At 41.3% G+C, this 26,387-nt stretch overlaps 3 protein-coding genes across 3 annotated transcripts in view; 1 reads left to right on the plus strand and 2 right to left on the minus strand.

Moving 5' to 3' along the window:
* Positions 1-7,250, plus strand: part of ZBTB25 (zinc finger and BTB domain containing 25) — a 30,189-nt gene extending 22,939 nt beyond the window's left edge. The window contains exons 6-7 of the mRNA XM_082840838.1: positions 3,385-3,445; positions 7,008-7,250. Of these exons, the coding sequence (XP_082696964.1) occupies positions 3,385-3,435 (51 nt within the window). The 3' untranslated portion in view covers positions 3,436-3,445; positions 7,008-7,250. The remainder of the gene's footprint in view (positions 1-3,384; positions 3,446-7,007) is intronic.
* A 3,205-nt stretch (positions 7,251-10,455) lies between these two features.
* Positions 10,456-12,308, minus strand: AKAP5 (A-kinase anchoring protein 5). Its single transcript, XM_082840214.1, has one exon. The coding sequence runs from the start codon at positions 11,847-11,849 to the stop codon at positions 10,563-10,565; it is 1,287 nt and encodes a 428-aa protein (XP_082696340.1). The 5' UTR covers positions 11,850-12,308; the 3' UTR covers positions 10,456-10,562.
* Positions 12,309-18,878: 6,570 nt separating this feature from the next.
* Positions 18,879-26,387, minus strand: part of MTHFD1 (methylenetetrahydrofolate dehydrogenase, cyclohydrolase and formyltetrahydrofolate synthetase 1) — a 58,432-nt gene continuing 50,923 nt past the window's right edge. Inside the window, 4 exon segments of the mRNA XM_082840907.1 lie at positions 18,879-19,113; positions 19,116-19,173; positions 23,741-23,893; positions 24,425-24,532. Of these exon segments, the coding sequence (XP_082697033.1) occupies positions 19,049-19,113; positions 19,116-19,173; positions 23,741-23,893; positions 24,425-24,532 (384 nt within the window). The 3' untranslated portion in view covers positions 18,879-19,048.

Genomic DNA, 26,387 nt, shown 5'->3' on the forward strand with positions numbered 1-26,387 from the left:
TTTGGATGTGTGATGCAAAAATGCATCAGTGAGTCCAATTCTTACCAGCCATAATCTGTGTTAATAGAAAAGTGGTGTCCTAATTAAGTGCTTTCCAACTGCCATCTCTGGAAAGAAAGGTACTATGTAGTCATTTCCCAGAAGTTTCTTGCTTTGCTCCTTCCTTTCTTCCCTATTTTCTCTCTATCTTCTCCAGTAGCGTAATCTGCAACAGTGGTTCTTAGCCAGGATGTATTAGTCAGGTTCTCCAGAGAAACAGAACCACACTGTGTGTGTGTGTGTGTGTGTGTGTGTGTGTGTGTGAGAGAGAGAGAGAGAGAGAGAGAGAGAGAGAAAGATTGAGTGATTGATTGATTATAAAGAATTGACTCATGCAGATATTGAGGCCAAGTCCCAAGATCTACAGTTGGTAAGCTGGAAACCCAGGGAAGCCAATGGTGTAGTTCCAGTCCAAACTTTGCAGTTTGAGAATCACAAAGGCAGGAAAAGACCAATGTCCCAACTTAATAGGCAGAAGTTACCCTTACTCTTAGGAGGGTCAGCTTTTTCTATTCAGGCCTTCAACTGGTTGGACAAGGGCCACTCACATTAGAGAGGGCAGTCTACTTTACTCAGTCTACTGATTCAAATGTTAATCTCATCCAGAAACACAGACACATCCAGAATAATGTTCGACCAAATATCTGGGTATCCCATGGCCCAGTCAAGTTAGACACATAAATTTAACTATCACACGGGGTGGTCCCCTTGCACCATGGTGAAATTTGGCAATGTGGAGGTGTTTTGGGTTGTCACAGCTGGGTGGGGGTAGGGGAAGGTTGCTGTTGGCATCTAGTGGGTAGAGAGACCGAGGGTGCTCTAAACATCTCACAGTGTAGAGTATAGGCCCCACAACGAAGAGTTTTCCAGCCCAAAATGTCAGTAGTGCCGAGATAGGCTACTCCTGGTCTAGAAGGGCAAAGTAAGTTTTATGAGGATTGTTAAGAGCTAAAGGATACAAAACTTAAATTTAGCGATTTTTGTCCCAGTCATCTTTGAAGTTAATACAGTTCTTATGGAGTATGAGATGTGTTTGTTCAGAATTAAATTTCTATCTGTATTCACTTTTATGCCATCTTTTCAAAGGTACAAAATGTGATTATTAAAAATCATAGATGTATTAAGCAACAAGACAGTTTTAAGTCTGTTCGTATAACCTTTGAACTAAACAATTGTGTCTGTAATAAGGTCTCTCTGAAATTAAAATGTGATCGTAGTTTGTAATTTGTGTAAATATTTAATCTGGCCAAAAGGTGGCACCAGTGTACCTTTTAAAAGTCTATTTTACATTATGCTCAAATTTGGCATCACTGTTTGCTTAATTCACATATATTTAATACTTAGCTATTCCTGAATCTTGCTTCACTTTATAGAGTCATGACTAATGAGAATCTTCCTTGAATCCCATAATATATTAGGTACTGAAATATACTGACATCCCTCTTTGATCAAGATGCTTCCAATTTACCTGTACAGCAGCAGATAACTTTTTAAAATATCACATTTAGTGTGCTTGTTATATCAAGCATTTCTGAGGATTCTTGTAAGTCTTTAACATTAAGTCTTCAGAATTTTAGTCTCAATCACATTTGTTCTTCTAATCAGACATCAGACTCAGTTTTTGGTGTTCTACCTGGTCAAGAGATAAATCCAGGGACATTTGAGTAAATACTCCCTAGTTTCTTACCTCTTGCTTCTTTTCTTCATAGCCACAACCTCGGAGTTTGGCCTGTATATTATTTTCTGAAATTTACTTTCTCTTTCAACTGTGATTCAACAACTGGCTTTCTAAGCTGCTGTTCTTTATCCTTTTCTTCCCTCACTTCCTTCCACCAGTTTCATTCTCCGAGACGGCTGAGACATTCTCTAATAGAGTTCTTGTACCTTCCAATACTGAGTGAATACAGGCTACCCTTTCCTCCCCATAATTTCTGCTTACAATTTACTATTAATATTATCCTAGGACTTTGTACCTCATCACCAAATGCTTCTCTTAAGCCAACTTGGGCTTGGGCAACTTGGGAGAATGAACCTGCTTCCTCCCAGATAAATTCTCTTCCAGTATTTATATAATGTTGAAACTTTTTTCATTGAAACAACTTGGTGATATTGTATCAAAATAATGGAAATAAAGGATCTTCCCTTAAGCTGTTAGAAAACCTTGGTGTCCTTTTATGTCAGAAATCTGAAGGAATAGCAGTGCTCTGGGAGAGCTTCTCTGCACAACTGAACTGGTCCTTGCTCTCTTGGGAGCTGGGGGAGAGGCTTGTGCAGGAAGGAGGCCTGGGAAGGAGGCCTTCATCAGCTGCAGTTGTTATCCATTGTCTGATCTATGCTATTACTGAATTTCAGGAAGGTTCATGTTAGATTTTTGTGGACCAAACAGGCCTTTGAGGAATGAGATCTTGTGAATTTAGCTCTGCCGCATTTTTCTGTAGTGGAAGCCATATGGTACTTAGTCCAAACCATATGTAGGAAAGTACCTAATTGAAAAAAAAATTTTTTTTTTGGTTTCTGGCATTTGTACTAAGTGCCTTGTAGGGAGGAAAATCTAAAGAACCTATGGTGGTTCTATAGGAAAAGGATACATTTGCAAAGATAAGGGAAAAGGTTTTAAAATGCAGACCAAAGATTCCAGTGGAGTGAGTCTCAAAAGATTTTTTTACTGGACCAGTTCTCATTTCCCAACATTGCCCTTCTTTCACATATGTGCATAGTCCGCTGTGAGCTCGGTGGTACCTGTCCTCTCTTTCTATCACAACATTTTAAAGTGTGGGAGGAAAGGCATATAAATGGAAGGCTCCTTTTTAAAATTTAAAACATTTCCTGTTTCACTGTTAACATCACCAGTTTTGCAGATCTCTCAAACTGGTAGTTATGTTCAGACCCACCACATAGAGCCATGCAAATTATGCACAATAAACTCTAGGGGGCGTCACTCACCAAATGCGTGCTTCTGGAGTTGGGCTGTATAGTTTGAACAGCTGTGCAAGGCAGCCGTGCCTTTCCTTATCCTGGGTTAAATGTTGAGTCTAAGAAGCCCTTATTTTGAATTTCTGCAGCAAGTAGCAGTTTTCACTGATGCAGCCAGGAAATTATATTAAACTAAAATACACAGGTGGTATAAAGAACAATGAAATCAGAATAAGAAAAAATGAATACTCCCTAGGTGACACAACTATGTGTTTGTCAAAATGTGTAGAACTGTGCACTAAAAAGGGCGTATTTTACTGTATGTAAATTGTACCTTAATGAAAAAAAGGTTAAGACCACCCAGGTAAATATAGAAAGTCTTGGAGCTTAATGAGCCATGATGATTATCATTCACTTTTAATCCTTCCATAGGTCAGAAAAAAACACCAGCCAGATATTGAGTATAGAGAAGAAAACCCATGAAACTAAAAAGGTAATTTTGAAATTCACTCTGAAATAAGCCAAATTACTGATAAGGCTGTTTGTGGCACATCTGAAAGGTTGACTTTTTTTCACCTGAATTGAATAGTGAGCGACCAATTATTTTGGCATTCCGTGCATGTTAGCCTTCACAGAGTACAAGAAGAGTTCTAACCAGTTATTTTGATCAGGGGGATAGAAATACTCTAGTTAAGTTTTGGGTTTTTTAAAATAAATTAATTTTATTTATTTTTGGCAGTGTTGGGTCTTCGTTGCTGCATGGGGGCTTTCTCTAGTTGCAGCGAGCGAGGGCTACTCGTTGCAGTGCACGTGCTTCTCATTGCGGTGGCTTCTCTTGTTGTGGAGCACCGGCTAGGTGTGCGGGCTTCAGTAGTTGTGGCACGAGGGCTCAGTAGTTGTGGCTCGCGGGTTCTAGAGCGCAGGCTCAGCAGTTGTGGCACACGGGCTTAGTTGCTCTGTGGCATGTGGGATCTTCCCGGACCAGGGATTGAACCTGTGTCCCCTGCATTGGCAAGCAGATTCTTAACCACTGTGCCACCAGGGAAGTCCTCTAGTTAAGTTTTTATACCACAAATGGCTATTCCACACGGAACCTCTGCATTGTAATTTATATATGAGGATATTTGATTGGTTTGAGCATGCATGCCTGTAGCTGCATTACTCTTACCTGTGACTGATCACAGATATGGTCCAGAGACCCACTTGTAGCTATACTGACTGGACCTTCCTGTGTTCTGAAGGTACAGATGTCAAAGTAGGGATTTGGGAATAAAAGGTTTGAGTACAAGTGTACAAATGACTGCATCTGCTTTTGTGTCACCCTGTGCTCCCTATCTCCCAGGAATATGGAATTGGAAGGCCTGTTTTTTATGGCAACAAGTATAGCTGTGAAAAGTGTAGGAAAGGCTTAATCTCTGCTCTATAATTGCACTGTCATAAATATCAAGATAAGGCCAAAAGTCCTATTTGAGTCTAGCCACGAAACAAATTGTGAGGAAAGTGCGTTTCGTCTTGCTAACATGCAGAAACTGCTGGACACCATTACCATTGCTATTATGATAGTTTGGAATTTACAGAGACAGTTTTTTTTTTTTTTTTTTTTTTTACAGAGACAGTTTTAAGTTTGGGAGTTTCCCAACCTAGGAGCCACCATCCTCCCCTCACGTAGGTTTTCCTTAATTGTTCGTAGTGTCTGTCCCCAGCTTTGCTGAGGATTTTCTGTGAATGTATAGTGTGCTCATGTACATATATACATATACTTGCTTTTTTCCCTAAGTTCAGGAACTTAGCCTCCAGTGATCTCAAGCTTCAGGGAAAAAAAGAAAGGTATGTACTTCTCCAAGGGATTGGGAACTCCAGAATTCAGCGTTAAGGGCAGAATTGCCTGAGAGGACAAGTGTTGCAAAAGGTTATGTACTTTTCTCTTAAATTAGAAAGATGTGATTTAATAAAATTTTTTAAATTCTGCAAAGTGTGAAATATTAAATACCCTATGTACAGTGTACCTTAACAAGACATTTTATTTTGGAACAAAGTTTAGTTTTAGGACTTTTAAGACGCTATCAAGTTTAAATTGGTCCCAAGATTTGGAAAGCACATTCTTTCATAGTGCCTATTTACTGTCAATGGGCTGTGCTTAAGAAAAAAACAGGGTTGCTGATGTTAAGGGAAGAAAATCAGTGTCTTAATAAACACAGAACTTTTGAAACACCCAGCTTTAGCAGGCACCATCTGAATAAGCATTTCCACATAAAGATCGCTTAGTAATTTGGAAAACCATACAGATTATTACCAATTTATAGGTTAATACAGAAAAGACAACTAGTGACAATAGCAAGAGACAATGAAAATAAGTACACTTCTGTCAACTTCATAGATGGCATCAAAGTCAGAATTGCCCTTTAGATGGAATTATTTCAGTGAAATTGAATTCAAGTTCGAGGTGTTTGTGTTTCTCTTTGCTGGAGGTGGGCTCTTTTAGGCATGTCTTGTAAAGTTTGGCCAACACTCAGGAGAATAGAACTTTTGGTGGTACGAACTCAGTAGTTTCAGTGTGATCTTTATTGTTTTAGGAAATTAATGTACTATACCACGTTTCTCTTAAAAGATTTGGATAAATAAAATAAACATGAGCCAATATAACATTTATTTTGTATTAACAGTACATATATTAATTCAGGTTTGAAACCTTTTTTCTACAGAGTATGATTTCTTTAATATTCGCATCTGATCCACAATAATATAGTACTAATTTTAATGAGAAATACAAATTGGAACTTCTGCTTTCATAATAGCTCATCCACTTAACATTTTTACAAAGAACTACTATAAATATGTAACATTATGCAGGCTTTTTTCTGCACCTGTTCACAAATCAGAAGGAATATACTTTTAAGCTATTTAGCAACCGAATGCTATCAAACTGCCCCTGTATTTATATGACCATCTCCTCATACCAGACAAAATGAATCTCTTTCTCTTTAGTCTCCATGCACTCACGATGCTGCATTACTGTGGTTCTTTGCCTTAACCCCTGTCCAAGTTTCAGCTGCTGCGGCTCCCTAGGTTGAGCTCTTCGAGGGCAGGGAGACTGTCCCCTTTATCAGTGTTTGGCATGTGTCATACCCAACACATGTTGAATAAATTGAATTTAATCTAAATTTAAGTAGTTTCTTTCTGTTAAATTTTTGTAACTAAGTAAGGATTACAAAAAAACTTCAAAAATGTGCCATAAAATGTACTACATATTGAAATTTTGAATTCTGTATAATGAGAAACTTCATGTTTGTGAAGCAATAAAACATCATAGGAATTTGAAACTAAGAAACGCTAAACCTTAAATGAGGATGTTTAAAAATGCAGAAAGGGCAGGCAGAAAAGTCCACCCCTAATGTATTGAGTATCAGGTGAAATTAGAAAGCAGACTTCACACATTTGAATAAAGTTGACATTAAAGGGGTATTTTCAAACAATGGATTCTAAAGCTTAATAATTATGTTAATTCTGCTGTAAATCCCCCCAAATTAATTATTAACTATAAAAAATAAGGCAACTTGAAGTTAGAAACTTATGGATGAAGTTAACTCTGGATTTTTTGCAGAAGCCAGATTCGACTGGTGCCCTCTCATGATCCATTATTTCTAAAAGCCTTTAGCTGGAAGGCTATTCACACATATTGGTGAAATAACGTAATCTCTCAGAAATAAGTCAGAGTTTTTAAGACTTCATTAAATAGTAGACTAATTAAGATCACAAACTTCGTGCTGTCAAATGGATTATCTTCAAAGAAAGTTATGCTGACAGCTTTTCTGAAGAACTCCATTTGTGCCAAATGCTTATTGTTCCTTGAGGTGGAGGAGGTGGCAGGGAACATGATTCCTCTTTGAATGTTCTTCTGTTTTCTGCTACCTTTACTTAAATGTGACCAGGGACTATTTTTATATCCTATAAAGTACTTTGAGAAAATGTTAAGTGAATAGTGCTACACAAAATAGAGGAGGATTTTTGTATTCGCTTGTTGTAAAGCAAACTGAATAATACTTGAATCTTAAAAGGGGGAAGATAATGTGCTGAAGAAGTTACCTGATAAACCAACCAGCCTTGTAAAATCGAGTTCAAAGAGAAACTGAATCCCAGCTACTTAATAAATGTTCACTAAAAGCAGCATTTATACCACAGCAAATTTAAAGGAAAATTAATGTGGTGTTATTAAATTGCCTTTTAAGTGATATTTTAATATTGTCAAATGGATGTGAATTGAATAAGAACCTATTTATATTCATTTAATGTCTTGCATATAAGGTCAAATTGCTTAAAATAAATACCATTAAAATAAAAATATTTTATGAGAAACTTCTAAGTCATCTGATTCCTAATTATTTCTATAACAACAAAACAATTTAGATCACCTTACAATTCATAGTAGTGGGATTTGGCCATGTAGCAGATATAATCAGATTGAGACCAATTAATTTCTGGAATCCTTTTTCAAACTGGATCCTACTTATTTAATTCACCAGATATTCTCAATAGAAAAGACTGAGGAGAAACCACTTAAGAATGAATGCAAATAGAGTACACATTTCATCACAAAAACTATCAATTATAATACATTCTAACCAAATATGTACCACACCACAGTGGAAAAAAAATAGAAACCTAGGACTACTTTCTAGGATACTTTCTTAGAAGAATTTCATTACACATATTTACCTCACATTTTTAAAACTCCCAAATAAATATACCTGCACATTTCAAAATATTTTCAATAACTGGTAAATGCTATACTTTTTGCTTATTCATGAGAAATTACTAAAAATTTACAATGAAAGTATATGGCTTGAGCCATCCTTGCAGTAAATGAAGGCAGGATTCTTCGAAACACTGTTAAATGCACCAACTTTAATCAGTCTTTTTAAATTGCTCACTTTTAAATATGTAGTTGCTGGTAGCTGTCCAAGTCCATTAGCACCACATATAGTGAATTAAAAAGAGTTTTTAGGGAGGATGACTTAGCAGTCTTTTTTAAAAAAATGTTTAAAAATTATACAATTAAATGAAATTGATTTCTTGGGTCATGTTTTGAAAGATCCACTTTTCATCTTGTGAAACTGAAGGATTTTGGTAGCTTCCCTCTTCCTCCCACCCCACCCCCCAAGGTTATAAGCATGAAGGTAGGAAAATCTGGGGGAATACGGGGAATACATTTACACTTCAGCAAAGAATCTTGCTAATAATATCCATTATCTGGTTCAGTTCCAAAGTCAGATTAGGTTCTTCTGCCAGAGGTCTCAATATGTACTTACAGGAAGAAACAAAGATTCTATGGGACAAATTAGCACATACTTTCTGTATGCAATCCATAAATAATGCAGGAAGTCACCAGATCATTTGAAATCATCTAATGTACATTCTTTTCTCCAAGAATGTACAAATACCTTACAACTCAAGCAAAAGCTCTTCATTACTTCATCTACTTTCAGTGACACTGTCACTCAGTTTAGACAGTGGAGGACTGTACAATAGGAACCCTGACCTGTGAGGTACGGAAGTGGGTTGCAGTATTAGGGTCATTTCACACAAGGAAAGGTTGAAACAATTACTTATTTTTTCAAAAAATATGACAATCATTGAGATCGATGATTTAAATAACTGAATAAAATGCAAACAAGCCCTTCTCATTGTTATATTAAGTTCATTTTTTTTTTTTTGTAAGGGACTAGTTGGACTAAAATTACTGATGAAAAAGTTTATTTTCAATATCCGTGTAAAATTTTTACTGGTGTCTCTCAACACATAGGCACAATGAAAGATGTATTTGGCTCATTCTTAGCCAAGCATGAATATTTTCACTAAATTATTATGATTTCCTATGACTTTTACTGCCAGGTTTGCTTTGAGTCCACTCTCCCCTCTTTGAGGAGAGATTGATGAAGACAGTCTCCAGAGATTTAATCTTGCAAGACGAATCGTGTGTTATATGTGGTAATTTGTTACTTGGGAAGTTTGTCTTCTCCTGGATGGAAAATAATCCACTTTTTGTTGTTTTAATTTAAAAAAATTATTTATTTTTTGGCTGAGTTGGGTCTTTGTTGCTGCGTGTGGGCTTTCTCTAGTTGCAGTGAGCGAGTGCTACTCTTTGTTGCGGTGCACGGGCTTCTCATTGCGGTGGCTTCTCTTGTTGCGGAACACAGGCTCTAGCTGCGTAGGCTTCAGTAGTTGTGGCACGCAGGCTCAGTAGTTGGGGCTCACGGGCTCTAGAGCACAGGCTCAGCAGTTGTGCACTGGCTTAGTTGCTCTGCGGCATGTGGGATCTTCCCTGGACCAGAGTTCAAACCCGTGTCCCCTGCATTGGCAGGCGGATTCTTAACCACTGCACCACCAGGGAAACCCTGTTTTTTGTTTTTAGCTTTTCAGCAGATGATCCCATGCGCAAGTGGATTTTTTTTTTTTTTTTTTTTTTTTTTTGCAGTATGCGGGCCTCTCACTGTTGTGGCCTCTCCCGTTGCGGAGCACAGGCTCCGGACGCGCAGGCTCAGCGGCCATGGCTCACGGGCCCAGCCACTCCGCAGCATGTGGGATCTTCCCAGACCGGGGCATGAACCCGTGTCCCCTGCATCGGCAGGCGGACTCTCAACCACTGCGCCACCAGGGAAGCCCGCGTGCGCAAGTGGATTTTTATACAGGTCTGCTTGTGGCAGAAGAAAGATGGAGATGGAAAATGCACTCCCTGTTTCCACACCTTTGCACTTGGTAATTATTTGCCTGTTTGAAGTAATTTGTGAATGGCTTTTGTAAGGAACTTGAGCAAGACTAGAAAACCACTCATGTTTAATCAAACTATTATTTTTTTGGTTTGCAGTATGTTTTTTTTTTTTTTTTTTTTTGCGGTATGCGGGCCTCTCACTGTTGTGGCCTCTTCCGTTGCGGAGCACAGGCTCCGGACGCGCAGGCTCAGCGGCCATGGCTCAAAGGCCCAGCGCTCCGCGGCACGTGGGACCCTCCCGGACCGGGGCACGAACCCACGTCCCCTGCATTGGCAGGCGGACCCTCAACCACTGTGCCACCAGGGAAGCCCTGCAGTATTTTTTTGCGGTAAGACTACTACCTAGGAGTATAACAGCTATAAGTCACACATTCACAAAAATAGCTCACCTTATCACCATTTTATACAACATAAAAGTGCACTGTAAAAAAAAAGTTGTTGAAAACAGAATGTGATGTTAACCTATACACAGTGTTGAACTTTTAAAAGGAAACCAGGCTTTGTGACATCAGAGGACATTAAAGAGCTTATGGCATACGGCAAGTGCTCAATAAGTACATCTTGCTTCTCCCAGGCAGTCTAATCTCCACAAACCATTTTAGCAATTTCCTAGATATTACTTTTCATTGCAATCTGTACTGACTTCCTTCAATCCAGAAGTGGCTACATTTCAGTGATAAGGGAGGATTTTACAACTTAATTCTTTAGCACTTCTGGGTTTGAACTGTACCTTTAAATTCTACAGATGTTAAATCTCTCATTTGTTACTGAATAAGAAATACCACAAATATGTAAAATAATTTACCATTAAGCATTTTTTCCCTCCCATGATGTGGAAATTAAGTCACTGTAGAAGATTGCTTTTTGCATTATCATCAGAGGCCATTTCATTAACCAGCTGTTCTATAGATAACTGGATAGCATTCTTGACAAGAGAAGAAGCTGTTTCTATTAAGAGTGTTTCATATTGTTCTGAAGTTCTACTCTCAAAACCACTATCATTAGCAAAAACCCCCACTTGCTCATTTTCGATTGAAATTAAGAATTGCTTAGGGACATTTTTAGATTTCTTAACATCAAATTCACTGATTTCAGTGTCTGTGATAATAATAGCAATTGGCTCCATTCTTTTGCTTTCTTCTGGTTTGGGTTTTTCTGCAGTGATTTCATTTACTTGAAAATCTGATTCCTGGCTCAGTTCAGTATCTTTCGGCTTGCTCTCCTCAGCAACAGTCTCTTTACTTTCACGGTCTTTCCAGTCTGGTCCACTTTCTAGGATACTGTTTCTGGCTTCTTCCAGAATTTGTTGATCTGGGACTGCAGGTGAGGGAGGAACATCAGAAACCACTGGGAGCTGGTGTTCTGTGTCTGAAGTTTCCAGTGGGCTTGCTTGCTGAGGTTGAATGCTTTGTTTTTCCTCAAGCGTTTCAATACCTTTTTCAAGGATTAGAGTTCCTGTTTGAATAGCAGAATGCCCTGTATCTAACTCAAGTTCTACTGAAATCACTTTCTCTCCAGGAGAAGTTATGCTGTTGTTCACATTTGATTCACAGACCTCATCACTCCCTTTCTGTGAGACATCTTCCCTTACATCCTGCTTCGACTTGGTCTTTGCTGCCTGGTCATCTGATTGGGTCAGAGTTTTTGTATCCAAACTTCCAGCCTGTCGTTGGACTTTGATACTGCAGTCTGAGTCTTCTATAATTTTGGAATGATTACTTCTTTTCTCCCCTTTTGAGAATTTTATACAGGGAATCTTGAGTCTGGATTTTGCCTTTTTTTTAGACTTATCATCCTCAGCATTGATTTCAGGTTGCACTTTGGCCTCAAAGGGCTTTGGCTGCTTTGAAGAATCTGACCTTTTGCTGCGTGTTACAAGGCGTTTGATGGAAGCCCAGGCCCCCCCGGGGGGCTCTGGCTGATAAGAAGCTCCTGCTTCTGGGGGACGCTTCCTTGCTGCATCAGCAGCTTCAGAGCCAGCTTTGGGCTTCATTGCTTTGGCTGCTTTCTTTCTTCTCTTGAAGCAAAGCGTCGATGCTTTTTCCTCCTGCCTCTCATTCTGAGGACTAACCTCTGCTGATCTCTTCTCATCCTTGCTTTCTACTTGTATTTCAGGAACTGTGATCTCCATTTTTATATTACACTCTTTCTTTCTCTAGAAATCTGTATCCTCTCTTCCTTAGCAGCCTTTTATGACAAAAAAGTAGGCAAAAATATCACACTAAGTAAAATTTCTTCCCGATGTAATCACTCCTTTCGTCTTACTCCATACAGTTGTTTTAGGTGGTTTTTCCAGTTATAAAAATGCCTTGTTTCACTATTACTTGTAATTTATCTCTTTAATTTCTTCATGAAAGCCCTTTTACTGGATAGATTTTTGTTTTATTTAAGGGTCAACCTGATAAGAGAAAAGAGAGTGGTATTTTATTTCACCATCAGCCTACTGTTTTCTATAGAGACTATTTCAGTTGAATGCATATGGTTCTACTGGGCATGTTTCCCATATAATAACTTACTAAAATGACTGGAGAATAAAAATTGGGGTTTACTTTTGCCCTATCCAAAAGATTTCAGTGTGAATTTCTTTTGCTGTCTGTTTGTTAAAACTTCATTTTGGATTACTCTGCAAATCTGATATTATTTTATCAGTTCTGGAGTTGTGTTGTCTTTACGAATCGTTTATGACTCTGAATTGCAAGTTAACAAACAAAAACCACCACACCACCATGAACAACAAAAAACAATGAAGGGCAGGGTGTAATTTTTATTAATGCAGTAAAGAGCTCTGAAGTTGCACAGGATCTTAGAGATTATTTGAGATTATTCAAGTCGAGCCAGATGAAGAAACTGAGCTCCAGAGTGGGCAGCTGGCCTGCTAAAAGCCACACAGTTAGATGAGGTCATAGCCAGAGTTAGAACTGAAGACTTTGACTCTCTAATGTTCTTTCCATTATACCATAAGGTTTCTGTTCTAAAAATGTATGTTCCATGAAGGAGGTGCTACTTTTCATACATGCCTTGGGAAATTTTTAACATTACTGTCATTCTCCACTCTTAAATCTGTTTGTGTAATATTGACTTTTTTTTCTAAGTATCTGCAGTTCAGACATTTTCCATAACGAGCACATAGTTGAAGGTCAGAGTAAATGGTAATAATAGTTGACATTTATTGAGCAACTCCTGTCTATCAGGAAGTGCTAATAAGCACTTTTACATCTCTAATCTTCCCACAACATTACAGAGTAGGTGGTGGTATCACCATCTACAGATGAAGAAATTGAGGCCTAGAGAGGTTAAGTAACTTGCTCTAGATTATACAGCTAATCGATAACAGAGCTCAGATTCAACCCAAGATTGCCTGTTTCTAAAGCCCGTCCTCTGGAACTGGGTTTTAAGAGTTTCATCAGAAAAATGAATTGTTTGGAGATGCTAATCTGCACTAGACTCGCTAGTCAAAAAAATTTAAAAATTGCTTAAATGGTTGTGTTACCATAATGTAGCCCATCAACTGATAACTAAACCAAGACTAGACTCAGTTCTTGCTATTTTAAAATTTAAGCTTTTGCAGTTCTTTATATTTTATTTTTGTGGTTCTGGAACTAATTTGAAAGCCAGAAATAAGTTGATAAGATATGCAATTGGCAAACTGATTAGTTACATATAAATATAAAGGTATATTTTAAATCAATCCACAGAACGGTATGAGGGTACCAATGAATAGAGACGTGAGGTGATCACCTAAGAAAAATCCTATGAATTTTAGTTGATGGATGTCCTAAAATAAGCAAAGGGACTCTTTCTTTGTATTTTTTTTTTTTTTTTGTAAATCCTTCACTGTTGAAGGTTTATTTGGGTAGCTCTTGATTCTGTGAACCACAGAAGGAATTGGAACTCTGAAAATCAGTTCATGATCTAAGTAAATATTCTCTTAGGTTGAGTGTTACATACAGTCATGCCCCTGACAGAAAGGCAAAGTCATCCTAGAACAATGATGGAACTAAAATATGAACATTTTACAGTGTCCCTCCTCATACGATGTTTCCATAAGCACAAGAACCACAGCTGATTATAGCTCCTTAAGTCTCGTCACCTCTTGTGAGTTCTCAGTGCCTGAGAGTTTTTATTAACCAGAGGCTGTATAGCTAATAGAAATACTGAAATCGGATCATGTTTAGGAATGTATCATTTGAAACTAATCTGGATTGCCCAAAGACAACTGCTTGAGAAGCTCACTTAAATGTATATCATGATGCAGAAATAAATACCCAAACAAAACCTAACTGAAATGGGGAAAATGCAGCCTGTAGATACTAAAACTTTGCAGGACATTAGACTGCAAATGATTCTCCCCTAACCTGCACAAATAGTTTTATCGCCTGGGCAATCTTAAAGTCCCTGTTGTAATTTCCTGATAGAATCGCAAGTCTACTGCCACAAAAAATACCCCTTCCCCTTTTCCCGTGAGCAGAGAAGCACGGAGGCAAAGAGCAGCCACTTCCTGGGGAAAGCAGTGAATCTCTCCCAGCGCCAGGTGTGGACCACGAAGCTTTCTCCTGGAGGAGGGCGTCTCTCCTTCGGCTTGAATCGCCTTATGGCAGGAGCTAGAGCGTAGCAGAAAGTACTCAAAAAGGAAAGTGCTGGGGCGGGCGTGGAAGACATAACCCAGCTTCAAGCTATCTGCACAATTATAATGTCCAGGAACCCGGCACTCTATTTTCCCCCAAAAGGGGAAAGAAGGAAAAAAGCTACCAGCAACACGAGCTGTAACGCGCAGAGGATAGATGTGGGCAGAGCTTTCGAGGGTCGCGCTGGCTGGAGATTTCTGCAGACAAACGACCTTCCCGATTCTCACTCCGGCCACCTCGGGCGGCCCGGATTCCCGGTGTCCAGTGGGCACCTCCCGCCCACTTTGCCGCGCAGGTGCACCGGTCCGCACCCTTTACCTGCAACCTACTCGCCCTCTTCACTTACCGCGGGCGCCGGGGTCCCTGGTCGACGCTGTCGCCGAGGTCGCGGGGGCGCTCGCTGGGCTGGGCGCACGGGTAGGCGGGAAGCCACGGTCGCACCCGGAGCAAGCAGCCCTCTGCAGAGAACGCAGCCCCGCGGCGCCCCCTCCCCCAGAGGGCGGGGACAGACAGCCGGCTGCACCAATGCGCGCGGAGGGTGCGGGCGCGGGACGGGGCCGGGCTAGGGGCGGCGGGCGCGGGGGAGGGTGAGGGGGTGATCGGAAGGTCTTTCCGAGAGCAGTTCGCCCAGCCACGGGCGCTCCCAGCCTGGCGCGAATCCCTGGCGCGCGACCACATCGGGGGCCACCGAGAAAAGAGAGGGCTGGCAGATGGGGAGGGGACCAGGGTCATAAGCCTCCCATTTTCTCAGACGCAAAGTAGCAAAATCCAATTTTAAATTATGGTACTCCCATTATAAATCGCCCCACTGAATATTTAAGTCACAGCAGATACCACATTTTAAAAGTAGGATTCAAAACTGTGCAGTGAATCTCGTTTGGCGAGAAAATTACATGAACTGAGAGAGAAAAACCTCATTACACCCAAACCCACTCCTGGAAAAGTTTTGGGTATCAAAGGGTTCATTGCCAAATCCTCTCAGAGGCCCAAGACACAAACCCGTGTCTTCATAAGTATCTAGAAGACAGGCAGAGATGATGCAACCTGTGTGCCATCAAGGTCAGAACACAGGAACCCAGCCCCATCCATCCTTTATACCTTATATATATTTCCAAGAATAAGTAGCTTACAAGTTATCCATGTTTCCCTTCAGGATATTCCTAGGTGGCTGCTTAACCTTGTTCCTCTCAAGCGGGGCATGGAGAATAGGAGACAGCTTTCCTCACAATTCCAGTCCTGATCAGAGCAAAGGGCACAGGCAATATCTACCCTCCTGCCTGACTAGGTAGGCTGTGTATTTTCACACATTTTGAGTCTTTAAACAAGTTCCTAGCCTTAGTGAAAAGCACCATAAGCATTTATTTGTACACATAATCCATTGTGTACAGTGCATTTAACACTAATGAAAGGTGTTACAATGAGAGTGGGCTTAATGTTACCTACAACGGCATTCCTGGGAGCTCCAGAGGTGAGGTCCCGGGGGGTGCACAATTCCTGCCTTCTCCTCTGGCCCCTCCCAGGCAGATGAAGAACCTATTAAGATGGAGGGAAGAACTACTGAAAAGTAGTTGTACTTAACTCTTTTCTTCAATAGGATCATGATCTTTGAGAGTAAACCTCAGTTACCCATTTTTGGATGTTTTTCCAGGAATATATTTTACCTCTGTAAGTTTCTATAGCTTCCACTGAAACTTATTAAGCAAAGCACTATTAGCACACAACAGCAAAGCTGAATCTAAGCTGTCAAGATCTTAGAGACAAGAGCTGTAAAACAGGAAAATCCATAAGCATCTAATTTATAGTAGTTATAATTAAGAATTCAATTTATCTTTGTTCATTCATTGAATACCAGGCTGTGAAGATGTTTTATATCCCCAGATGAGTTACTAAACCTGCTTACTGTCAGTTTTGAACTTTAAACAAGCCAAAAGAAATCCATGCCACTCATAACCAACTGAGATGCAATTACTTATTGAGATCCAAGTTTTCTCAAATCTAGCAGATCTGGGAGTTTGCAACAATTTCAGGCAAAAATAAGATGAGCTTATCTAGATGAAGGCAGGGTAGAATAGCTGTCTTATTAGGAAGTAACTGGAAATGAAATCAGCGATAGGTTAAAAGCAATAAAGGCCATCTTAAGGACTTGTAAGATCTTATCCCACTTGCTTTTCTTAAAAAAAAAAAAACCGACTACTGAAAGGGAACTGAAGAGTGGTTGGAGGTAAGAGGTGAATTGATTTTGTATTTGAAGGGCAGATTTCTGTAAGGTGTATTACATATAACTCATCTCCAACCTCCAACACACACACTCACAGAGTACAGAACTATAAATAAAATACTGCACTGTCGTTTTTCTTTAGAATACAACTAGAACCCGATGCCATATCTGAGTTAAAAAAAAATGTATCCAGTACCTCATACAGGAAAGAAGCCTGTCATCCTTGAACTCACTTAAGTGACAGTTAGTAAGTTATTACCCATATCATTGTCTGCTACTCAATTAGTAGCTTTTCATTATATAATGAGAAACAGGCTCTAAATATATCTCCAATCTGATGAGAAATTATCCTACCTACAGCTTATCTTGTTAACATCACCAGATACAGCGTGCCAATAAAATCACTTGCTTATTTATCTGATCTCTACTGATCATACCGTTTCTCCCATCCTGGTCTCTATTCACCCACAGCCTGGGCCTGTAGCTACCAAACCATGAAACAATGGTTAAGTGTCCATCAGAAGGACTGTTTAAATACTCCACAGCCATATGAAACAAGATGAATCCCAAACTGCTGATGGAGCAGGACCTCCAAGGTATATTGCCAAGTGGAAAGAGCAAATTGTACCATTTGAATTTTTACTGAAGGCATATTTTACTTCTAGGAAAATTCTTGCATTAGTCCATTCACTCCAAGCAATACCTGGTAAAGACAATTTGGCTTACTTATTGTATTAGGGCTGTTTATAATTTTTGCCTTATAAACCTCCACTTACCCTCTCCCACCAACTGTGTTCACTACTTCTATCAATATTAAAGATTTAAACCCACACAGCAGGGACTTCCCTGGTGGTCCAGTGGTTAAGACTCCGGGCTTCCAATGCAGGGGGTGCAGTCGGGGAACTAGGATCCCACATGCCGTGGGGTGCGACCAGAAAAATTTTTTAATTAAATAAATAAATAAACCCACATGGCTTTTGGTGATATGAGGAAGCCTAAATTCCTTAAGGTGATCTTTAAGTCACCACGTCTGACAATAGACTGCTTTCTTCCCCTGTTTACAAATTGAATTCCCAGAAAGTCCCATCCAGATGAGGTTTTATAGGACATTTTAAAAAACACTAGAAACAATGAACTCTGTGCAGACAGGGCCCAAATGATGCTTTTGAACAGGAAATGACATCACTGAGTGTGTACAATGTGCCAGGCAGTATACAAAGCATGGTGGAGCTGGGGCTCCGTGCTCATGACCCCTTTGCCATATGCCCTCCGAAGCACTGTCATCATTTCTTTAAACTGCAAAACCGACACTATTACAATCACACCTAGGGGATTAAAAATAATAAAACCAAGGACACCAGGAAAAACACTGCTCTGCCCATGCTAGCAGTCTTTTAGCACTGGCACCGGTGGGGATGCAACATCTTCTGGAAGGATCCAATGCAGGAAGAAGAAGGGGAAAAGGGAGGAAAGATGGGAGAGAAAGAACAGAGTTAGAAGATAAAGAACAAGAAGAGAAGGGAAAACATGTGAGGGAAAAAAATCCTGTAGGGAGGGAGAGAGAGCTCAGGCACAGGGTAGAAGCTCAATAAATATGTGCTGAACCAACAGAGCAGAAAGAGCTACCCTACAGTTAATGCTGTATGACCATCCTTCCTGAGGACTTATTAAAAATAAATGGTGCTGGGCTTCCCTGGTGGCACAGTGGTTAAGAATCTGTCTGCCAATGCAGGGGATACAGGTTCGAGCCCTGGCCCGGGAAGCTTCCACATGCCGTGGAGCAACTAAGCCCATGTGCCACAACTACTGAGCCTGCGCTCTAGAGCCTGTGAGCCACAACTACTGAAGCCCGCTTGCCTAGAGCCCGTGCTCTGCAACAAGAGAAGCCATCGCAGTGAGAATCCTGTGCACGGCAACGAAGAGTAGCCCCTGCTCTCCGCCACTAGAGAAAGTCCGTACGCAGCAACGGAGACCCAACGCAGCCAAAAAAATATATAAATAAAATAAATTTTAAAAAAATGGCGCTAAAGCTGTGACAGAAACGGGAATTCTAAGGATATTCAGGACAAAAACCTGTGTAAGCAATACTTTCTCGGCGTAAAAAAAAAAGAACAATACAGAAAAGTATATAACAAAAAGGCATGTCCTCTGGATTCTACTTCTCTCTCAGCCCTCTCGGGAGGTCTCCTGTCCTCCCAGAAACACACAAGCCATGCACCTTTCCCCCTTTAAACACAATGTATCATATAGTACACACTACAACTTGCTTCTTCAGTCCAAGGGGTCTCCCGGATCACACAGGACAGCAGAGCTAGGGCAGCAGTCTGTTAATGCTACAATTTATATTTGAACACCGAGATTGCAAAATTATTTACTTTTATTCTATGGATGCAGTAAAGTAATTAGGCATGTGCATGAATGATTTGTATTGATTTATACACAATGGTGGGAATTAAGACTGAAGAAAGGCTTCTGGGAAAACTCCCACTACTTATTTTTCAGAAAATCTTCGGGGCTGGGACTGACTTCTCTCAACTTCCACACACTTCCCGATAGGAGGCCTGAATAAACACTGGCCAAACTTTCAAAGTTGCTTCTTGAAGATGGACAATCTGGAAGGAAAATGAAACAAGAAATAGTTTTCTCTAAGCGCTGAAACATCTCCTCTTCCCTTCCACACAGCACCATCACCCTCTCTCACTGTCAAAGTTGTCAACATTTACCTCCCTTCCCACTGCCAGCTCTTCTGGGGTCTGTCCATAGACTTGAAGACAATGCACAGCATTTACATTATGGCTGTGTGAATACTGTTCAAGGGCAGACCAAGCATGAGCCAGGATGACATTTCTGTGTGCTCCCCCAGCATCTAGCACATGGTCTCTCTGCTGTGTAAGCAGAGGTGCTTCTATGAGCAACCACCCTTACAGTTGCCCAGATGATGGCCACGGTTTGCTTCCACCTGGACCTTTACATTCTTAAACAATGTTAGAGCTTTTCTTTTGCATAATTACCCTTTTGACACCCTTGTCTTTCTAGCTCTCTCTACTCTTTCTCAATTCCTCCCTTCTCCTGTTCCATGTGGGATTTGTAACTCTGGGTCACCTGCAGTTGTCAGGACTCCCCTTCTTTACAGTCCAGACCAGGCTTTGGTTTCCTGAAAACCGTGTCTCCCTTTTCTTTGGTCTTCGCTGTGCTGGAGTACACTGCTAAATCCCTTCCTAGGAAGAGGCGTCGGGGTGCCAAACTGTGCGTGTCTGAAAACCTCTGGATAGATTTGGTGGGTGTAAACACAGGTGGAAAGTCATCTTTCCCCGTAGACCTGGAGAGCATTCCTCCACTGTCTAGGAGCCTTTTACTGCTGATAAGAAGACAGGGGTTCAGGCTAATTCTCAGTTTTTTTCATAGGCAAAAGCCATTTCTTCTTCTTTGGAGAGGATTTTTAGGATTTTCATCTTTGATGTTTCTGAAATTTCACCTGGATATGTCCAGGGGTGGCCCATTCATTGTGATGAGTACTTGGGGGCCCTTCACTTAAGACCCAAGAACTCCTGGACTGGTCCTGCTTCCTTCTCTTTTCTACTTTCTGGGACATTTACTCACTCTTGTGTGCCAACTGTCTATTCAGAGTATGCAGACCTTCAGCTGCTCCTGCCCTCCAGTGTGCTATCAGCTCCAAGTCCGGAGCCTCCTGGGGCTCCACAGAGGGGGTCTAACCTCCACTGGGGTCCCTCCTTAGTTTACTGGATGGCGCCTTTCCACTCTATGCTGCCAAACTGTGATGAACCCTGCTCTTCTTCCAAAAATGTTGAAATGTAAGTATTTCATTCATTGGTTACACTACTGCCCCCTCTCCTCTCACTGATGTCTGGAAAGAAATCTTTTGAAAGCACTGAATTTGCGCTTTCATAGCTTTAGCTGGAGTCCTATAATTCATAAACATGCTTCATAAGGAAAAAAGCAGAACTTTCACCAGAAACAACTTACCTGTTTAGAACAGCCCATTCACCTGCTCAGTTTCAGGGTCCAAATCAATATCATAGAAACAGGGCCGGGTAGGGAGTCCAGGCATGGTGCTCATCTAGGAGATGCAAAATAGCATTACAAACAAACTTAATATGATTTTTTTTTCACCTTCCCTTCAGCTAGAAAGCTCAAGGCACAAAGACAGAATATTATTTTATAGTTAACCATAAAATGGCACTCTTCATGTTACATATTAAAAACCAAGTCACTGATCCTGTTATGATCTCAGAGAGAAACCCTCGAGTCCTCCAGCAAACCAAACACCAGATTTCCTCATGGGCTCCCACACAGCCTGGTGCAATAAGAGGCTGAGGAGGTGCCTCCACCTTCGTTCCACAATGGCAGGTGCTGGGGGGGCTGAGGAGTCAGTTATTCACCCCCTCGGTCCTCACATCACAAAACCAAAAGGAGGTGCAGGGCTTGTCTGCTGTTTAATTTTGTTTTAATGAGTCTTGTGTAGATACGCATATTATTTTTGCTTCAGCAACACAACATTAGGAATCAGTATCCTTTAACTTGGGCCAAGACATTTCTGTACCTAATCTAGATGGTTTTACAATCACTGTTCTTACTGGTCCAATTTGGCCTTCTAAACCTGAACTTGCAATGCTCATGGATTTTATTTACACTTGCTTCTTTTTCTAAAGAGTTGGCTTTGACAAACATCTACTTAGATATAAATCTGTAAGGCTTGTAAGTGGAAAACTCAGTATATTTTTAACCTGTAACAATGTCCTTTATAATGAATACATACCTACAAGTTTCAAATCAGATCTAGACAGGAAAAGAGTTTAAGTGGAACTTCTACAACTTAACTATAAAAATGTCATAGAGGGTTTCTCTGGTGGCGCAGTGGTTGGGAGTCTGCCTGCCAATGCAGGGGACACGGGTTCGTGCCCCGGTCCGGCAAGATCCCACATGCCGCAGAGCGGCTAGGGCGGTGAGCCATGGCGGCTAAGCCTGTGCGTCCGGAGCCTGTGCTCCGCAACGGGAGAGGCCACAACAGTGAGAGGCCTGTGTACCGCAAAAAAACCCACAAAAGCTAGTTCTGACATCTGAGCGCCAATCAATACTTCCTAGAACCTACTACAGGTAGCTGTCATGGGTCTCTGTTCTCACATTCTGTAAGAGATAAGCAACTGCTGAGCATGGGGACAAGGAGGAAAAAGGAAGGGACTGGTCCTCCGCCCTAGCCTAAGAGCCTGAAGATGACACTAAAGATGAAGGACAGGGCTTCCCTGGTGGCACAGTGGTTGAGAGTCTGCCTGCCAACGCAGGGGACACGGGTTCAAGCCCTGCTCTGGGAAGATCCCACATGCCGTGGAGCAACTAGGCCCGTGAGCCACAACTCCTGAGCCTGTGCATCTGGAGCCTGTGCTCCGCAACAAGAGAGGCCGCGATAGTGAGAGGCCCGCGTACCGCGATGAAGAGTGGCACCCGCTTGCTGCAACTAGAGAAAGCCCTCGCACAGAAACGAAGACCCAACACAGCCAAAAATAAAAATAAATAAATTAAATAAAAAAGATGAAGGACAGGTGCCCACTGATATAGACACGCATGTGCACATGGGCAGAAAATTCTGAAGATAATCCCCAAAATAGCGATTAGTAGAATTATCAGTACTACTCTTTCCCAAAGAGGACTTTTTTCCCCTTAAACATTGGTCATGTTGATAATCAGAAAATGTTTTTAAAAGAAAAGAGTATGTGTACATACATATAGGAACTTAGATATAAAACTCCAAAAAGAAGCCACCACACCTTGAATTAGTACATAAAATGCTCTCAAGTCCTCTGAACCCTGTTCAGGCCCCAACAGCAATCAGAAACCCTGAAGAACAGTAATTGTTAAGGCGTCTAGATTATGTGCGGAAACGTCTTGGTCCAGGTGGGCTTCTAAGGTGAGAGTCTGTTCTGGATGAGAAAATCCCAGCCTGACACTTTCAGCTTTGCTTTCGTCTCTACAGCCACCCCTCTGCACCCACACATCAAAGTAGCAGCGACAATACTGCTCCTTCAGCTGCTAGGTGCTGATAATTTCTCCAGAAACAACACACGTTCTGCAATATTCGAGGTGCTGGGTAAATGGTTTAACGTTCCTACTGAAAGGGAATTTCTACAAACCCCAGGCACTGATGTCTCGCAGCAGAGCGACGCACGCCTTGTGCCTCTGGAGGGAGGGGCTGAGGGGCACTGGTGCACACACCCTGTCTGACCACCACTGTGACGCGATGATGCTGCCCCACAGAGAGCCGACAAGAGCAGGGCTCACACCTTTAATAACCTGCCCAAGGCCAAAACCAGCAGGGGTGAAAGTGGATGCAGTTTTAATGTTCCGTACTTTCAACTATCATATCACCTCCTACTGCTTTCTTACTATACTGAAAGAAGCTCCAAAAGGAGGTCTATTGGTTTCCTTTACTTGTGTATTGGCTTAGTTTACTATTTCGATCCTGTACTGCAGTCAGAACAATCTGCAGATGTAGCACACTGGGCGGATCTGTGGGGGAACCTGGGCACAGGATCAATGCAGACTCTGGGACAAGTTAGTCCAAATTGCAAGTATGTCCTTAAGCTTTCCTCTACCTCCCTATTAGCAATTTTCCTCCTTAAACATGCATGAAACCTGTAAGATAAGATTTGATAATCAAATCATCTCAAAGTGTAAATAAACCCCCTCACCTTTCACATCTACAGGGTTCACTCACATTTTAAGGGGAAAATTCTTTACTCAAAAATGATGCATTCCCTGAATTTCAGACATAAACTCCAGGCCTGTCGAGAAGACCTGGGAGGTGCAGAGCCTCAAAGGGGCTGGTTGGGAGGACCGAGTCAGTCTGTGAAAGGTGCCCAAAAAAGTCAGTTGTGATTATATATAAGCACCACCACAGCCTACGAATCAAGCCCATCCTAGATTCAGTCAAGGTCATACTGCCACTGGGAAACAGTATTATTATTCAGTACAAGCAGTCACAGCATCATCCTTGAACTGAGACCAAGATGGTCCATAGCAGGACGATTCATCGTAACGGGCCCGACTCCAGCTTTCTCCTCAGCAATGAACTCTGCTAATTCGGCATTTGCGTGATGGCTTCAGTAATCAATTTAAGAAGCACGGGTAAACAAGCAGCGCTCTCTGCTTGCAGCACTCACTCACCGTTCCCACCAGGGGGTACAGAAAGCCAGCCCCAACGCTGGCGCGGATGTCGCGAATGGGGAGGACAAAGCCAGTGGGCACGCCTTTTTGCTCTGGGTTGTGAGACAAGGACAAGTGTGTCTTGGCCATGCAGATGGGCAGATTCCCAAAGCCCTGGGGAAAGACAGGAACAGAAGTGGGACAAATGAAAGGCTGGCAACGCAACGAAGAACATCCGGGCACTGTGCTGATATGGCTTCTGCAATTTATTTGAAACATCCAACTCCCTTTACATACATCTCTACGTCACTGCCCTCCTCCAGCTTAGGTATTACTGATTAGAAAAAAAAAACACCTTTGTTGGGTGAAGGAGGTAAGCACTCACAACCATATCCCACAAGCGAATATTTCACTTTCATTTATATAACCAGTTAAAAATGATAGCTTGGAGCAGACATGAAGGTATGACTAAAGGCTCTCAATAAAGACACCCCATATTTCCTCATGGCTTTCCCACACTCACATACCACCTCTAGGTAGATAAAGAACTTGGGACCAGACCACCTAATCCACGCTCAGTATTTAAGAGGGGAGAAGGCTGCCGCCCAGAAGAGGGAAGCAATGCCTGGTGGGCTGGAAGAATGCAGGGATTCTGACCCCAAGGCCTGCTGGATAAAGAGCTGAAAGAACCAACCAAACATCTACCTGCTTTGTGTAGACTTCAGCTTTGTGCTGTGCTTCGGGGAGCAATTCAATGTCATCTGCCCCATAGATCTTCTGTGCAATGATCCTGATTTTATCCTCAACTGGGAGCTAACAGACAGGAAAGAGAGGGGAGACCATGACTAGACACCCATGAGGACACGAACCTTTACTTACAGCCATGTTCCAGGTCAGAGTCCCCAAAAGGGCCAGAGAAGTTTTTATACACATACACAAACAGGCAAATAGTTTGAGGTTTATTGGATTAGAACTTTTTTTTTACTACCAAGCCCCAGATTTTATATGTGGAAAATGTCCCACAGGTGTAAAATTACTGTGTGTGTCTGTATTTAAGACCTCACTATCATAAACAATACTGCTCACTACTCAAGAATAACTATTTCTTCATAAATAAAATATAACGCTCCAATAACGAAGATCAGTCTCCTGTCAAAGCAGACCTGGGATACTGTTTATGAACTAAGGCAACTGATATCCATTCACAGAACCCCTGGTGTGTACAGGAGAGGCAGATGCTATCTTTAACACAACATACCGATCGTTAATTGCTGCTACTTAGAAATTGTTATAAAAACAAGATCATCTACATATATATATATTTCTTTAGATCATCTACATATTTAAACAACCTAGTGACTTACACAACCAATATGCAATGGGTGTGGTGGGAAAGGATATGCTTTCCATGGCACCTGTGCAAACAGTGCAGCAGAGGGAGGCCAGTGGTCCAACCAGTGACCTCTAGGTCTAACAAGGAAGCCCAGGGCTGCTTCCTCCAGGGCAAAGCTTTCGGAAGTGGGGCCTGGCCTCTTAAATGCTCCTGCAGCCTAGCTCAAGGCACTAGGATCCAGAGCAAACAGCACAGGGAGAAACTACCCGAAGGAAATGGGAAGGACAGCTATTCACAGGTAACCTGGGTGAGCAAATCACTGAAATTAGGCAATATCAGACTCTGTGCTCCCTAGCAACTAAGGCTAAGAGAACACTGAGTTTTGTTTGGTGAAAGAAATAATTATCTTAAATAATGAAAATAAACATTTTCAACTAAACAGTGATCATTTATGAAGGGGCTTTGTATAATGGATATAAATAAATATAATTGTCTATTCAATTACAGCTTTATAAAGATCCAATAGGAACTACTTTCATATGCCTCTTATAATTGGAGCTCTATAAATGCCAAGGCATATTCAGAACTTCTGAAGCAAAAGTACTTCCGTTGAGGAGTGATTTAAGACCAACAGATGCTTAAGACAAAAAGTGGCAGCCTCCTGTTTGTCAGAACAGAGAAAAGTTCCAAGTAGAAATGGGTCATAAAGTCCTCATTACCCCACTTCTTCCAGGCTTCCTGCTCGCCTTCAAGGACTGGGTTTCCTAATTCAGGTACTGTGGATGCGGCTTAGAAAGGGTGCCTATATGCTTTGTATTTGTGTGCAAACTTGTGTTTAGGGCATTTCCTAAAAAGATGGTTGGTTGAACAGGTTTTCAAACCAGTCTATAAAACTAAAGCTCAACAGGAAAATGTCCATGTCAATAGGAGAATGTTAATTAATTGTAACTAAGATATAAGAGTATTATACCTGCAAGGGGCAAAGAAAACGAGATTGTTAAAATTCAAGATCAATAGGGTTTCTTCCGTCTACCTTTTTACGGCTATTTTTGAAAGTTTATGATTATCTTCTAAAAACCAAGCCAAAAAGCAGCCTAGATAATACAAGCAGAACTAGCTTCAACATCCATCCCATGTTCCTAACAGTTTCCAGTTATTGCGGGCATACTACTTAATGTCTAATCACATCCTGAAATACACAGAGAACTGAAAACAAAATACAACCCTATAATAACAACATTTTGTGAACTGTCTTTACTGCATCCCAGAATAAGCAGTGCTTCTGCCTGAGCCAGATGTACCATAATTTACTCAGTGATGGAAAGAATGCTGAAG

The sequence above is a fragment of the Leucopleurus acutus genome, assembly GCF_964270905.1.
Source record: "Leucopleurus acutus genome assembly, chromosome: 1".
Lineage (NCBI taxonomy): Eukaryota > Metazoa > Chordata > Mammalia > Artiodactyla > Delphinidae > Leucopleurus > Leucopleurus acutus.

Excerpts from the sequence above, each read along its gene's own strand:
- AKAP5 (XM_082840214.1), bottom strand. The coding sequence starts at position 11,849 with ATGGAGATCACAGTTCCTGAAATACAAGTAGAAAGCAAGGATGAGAAG.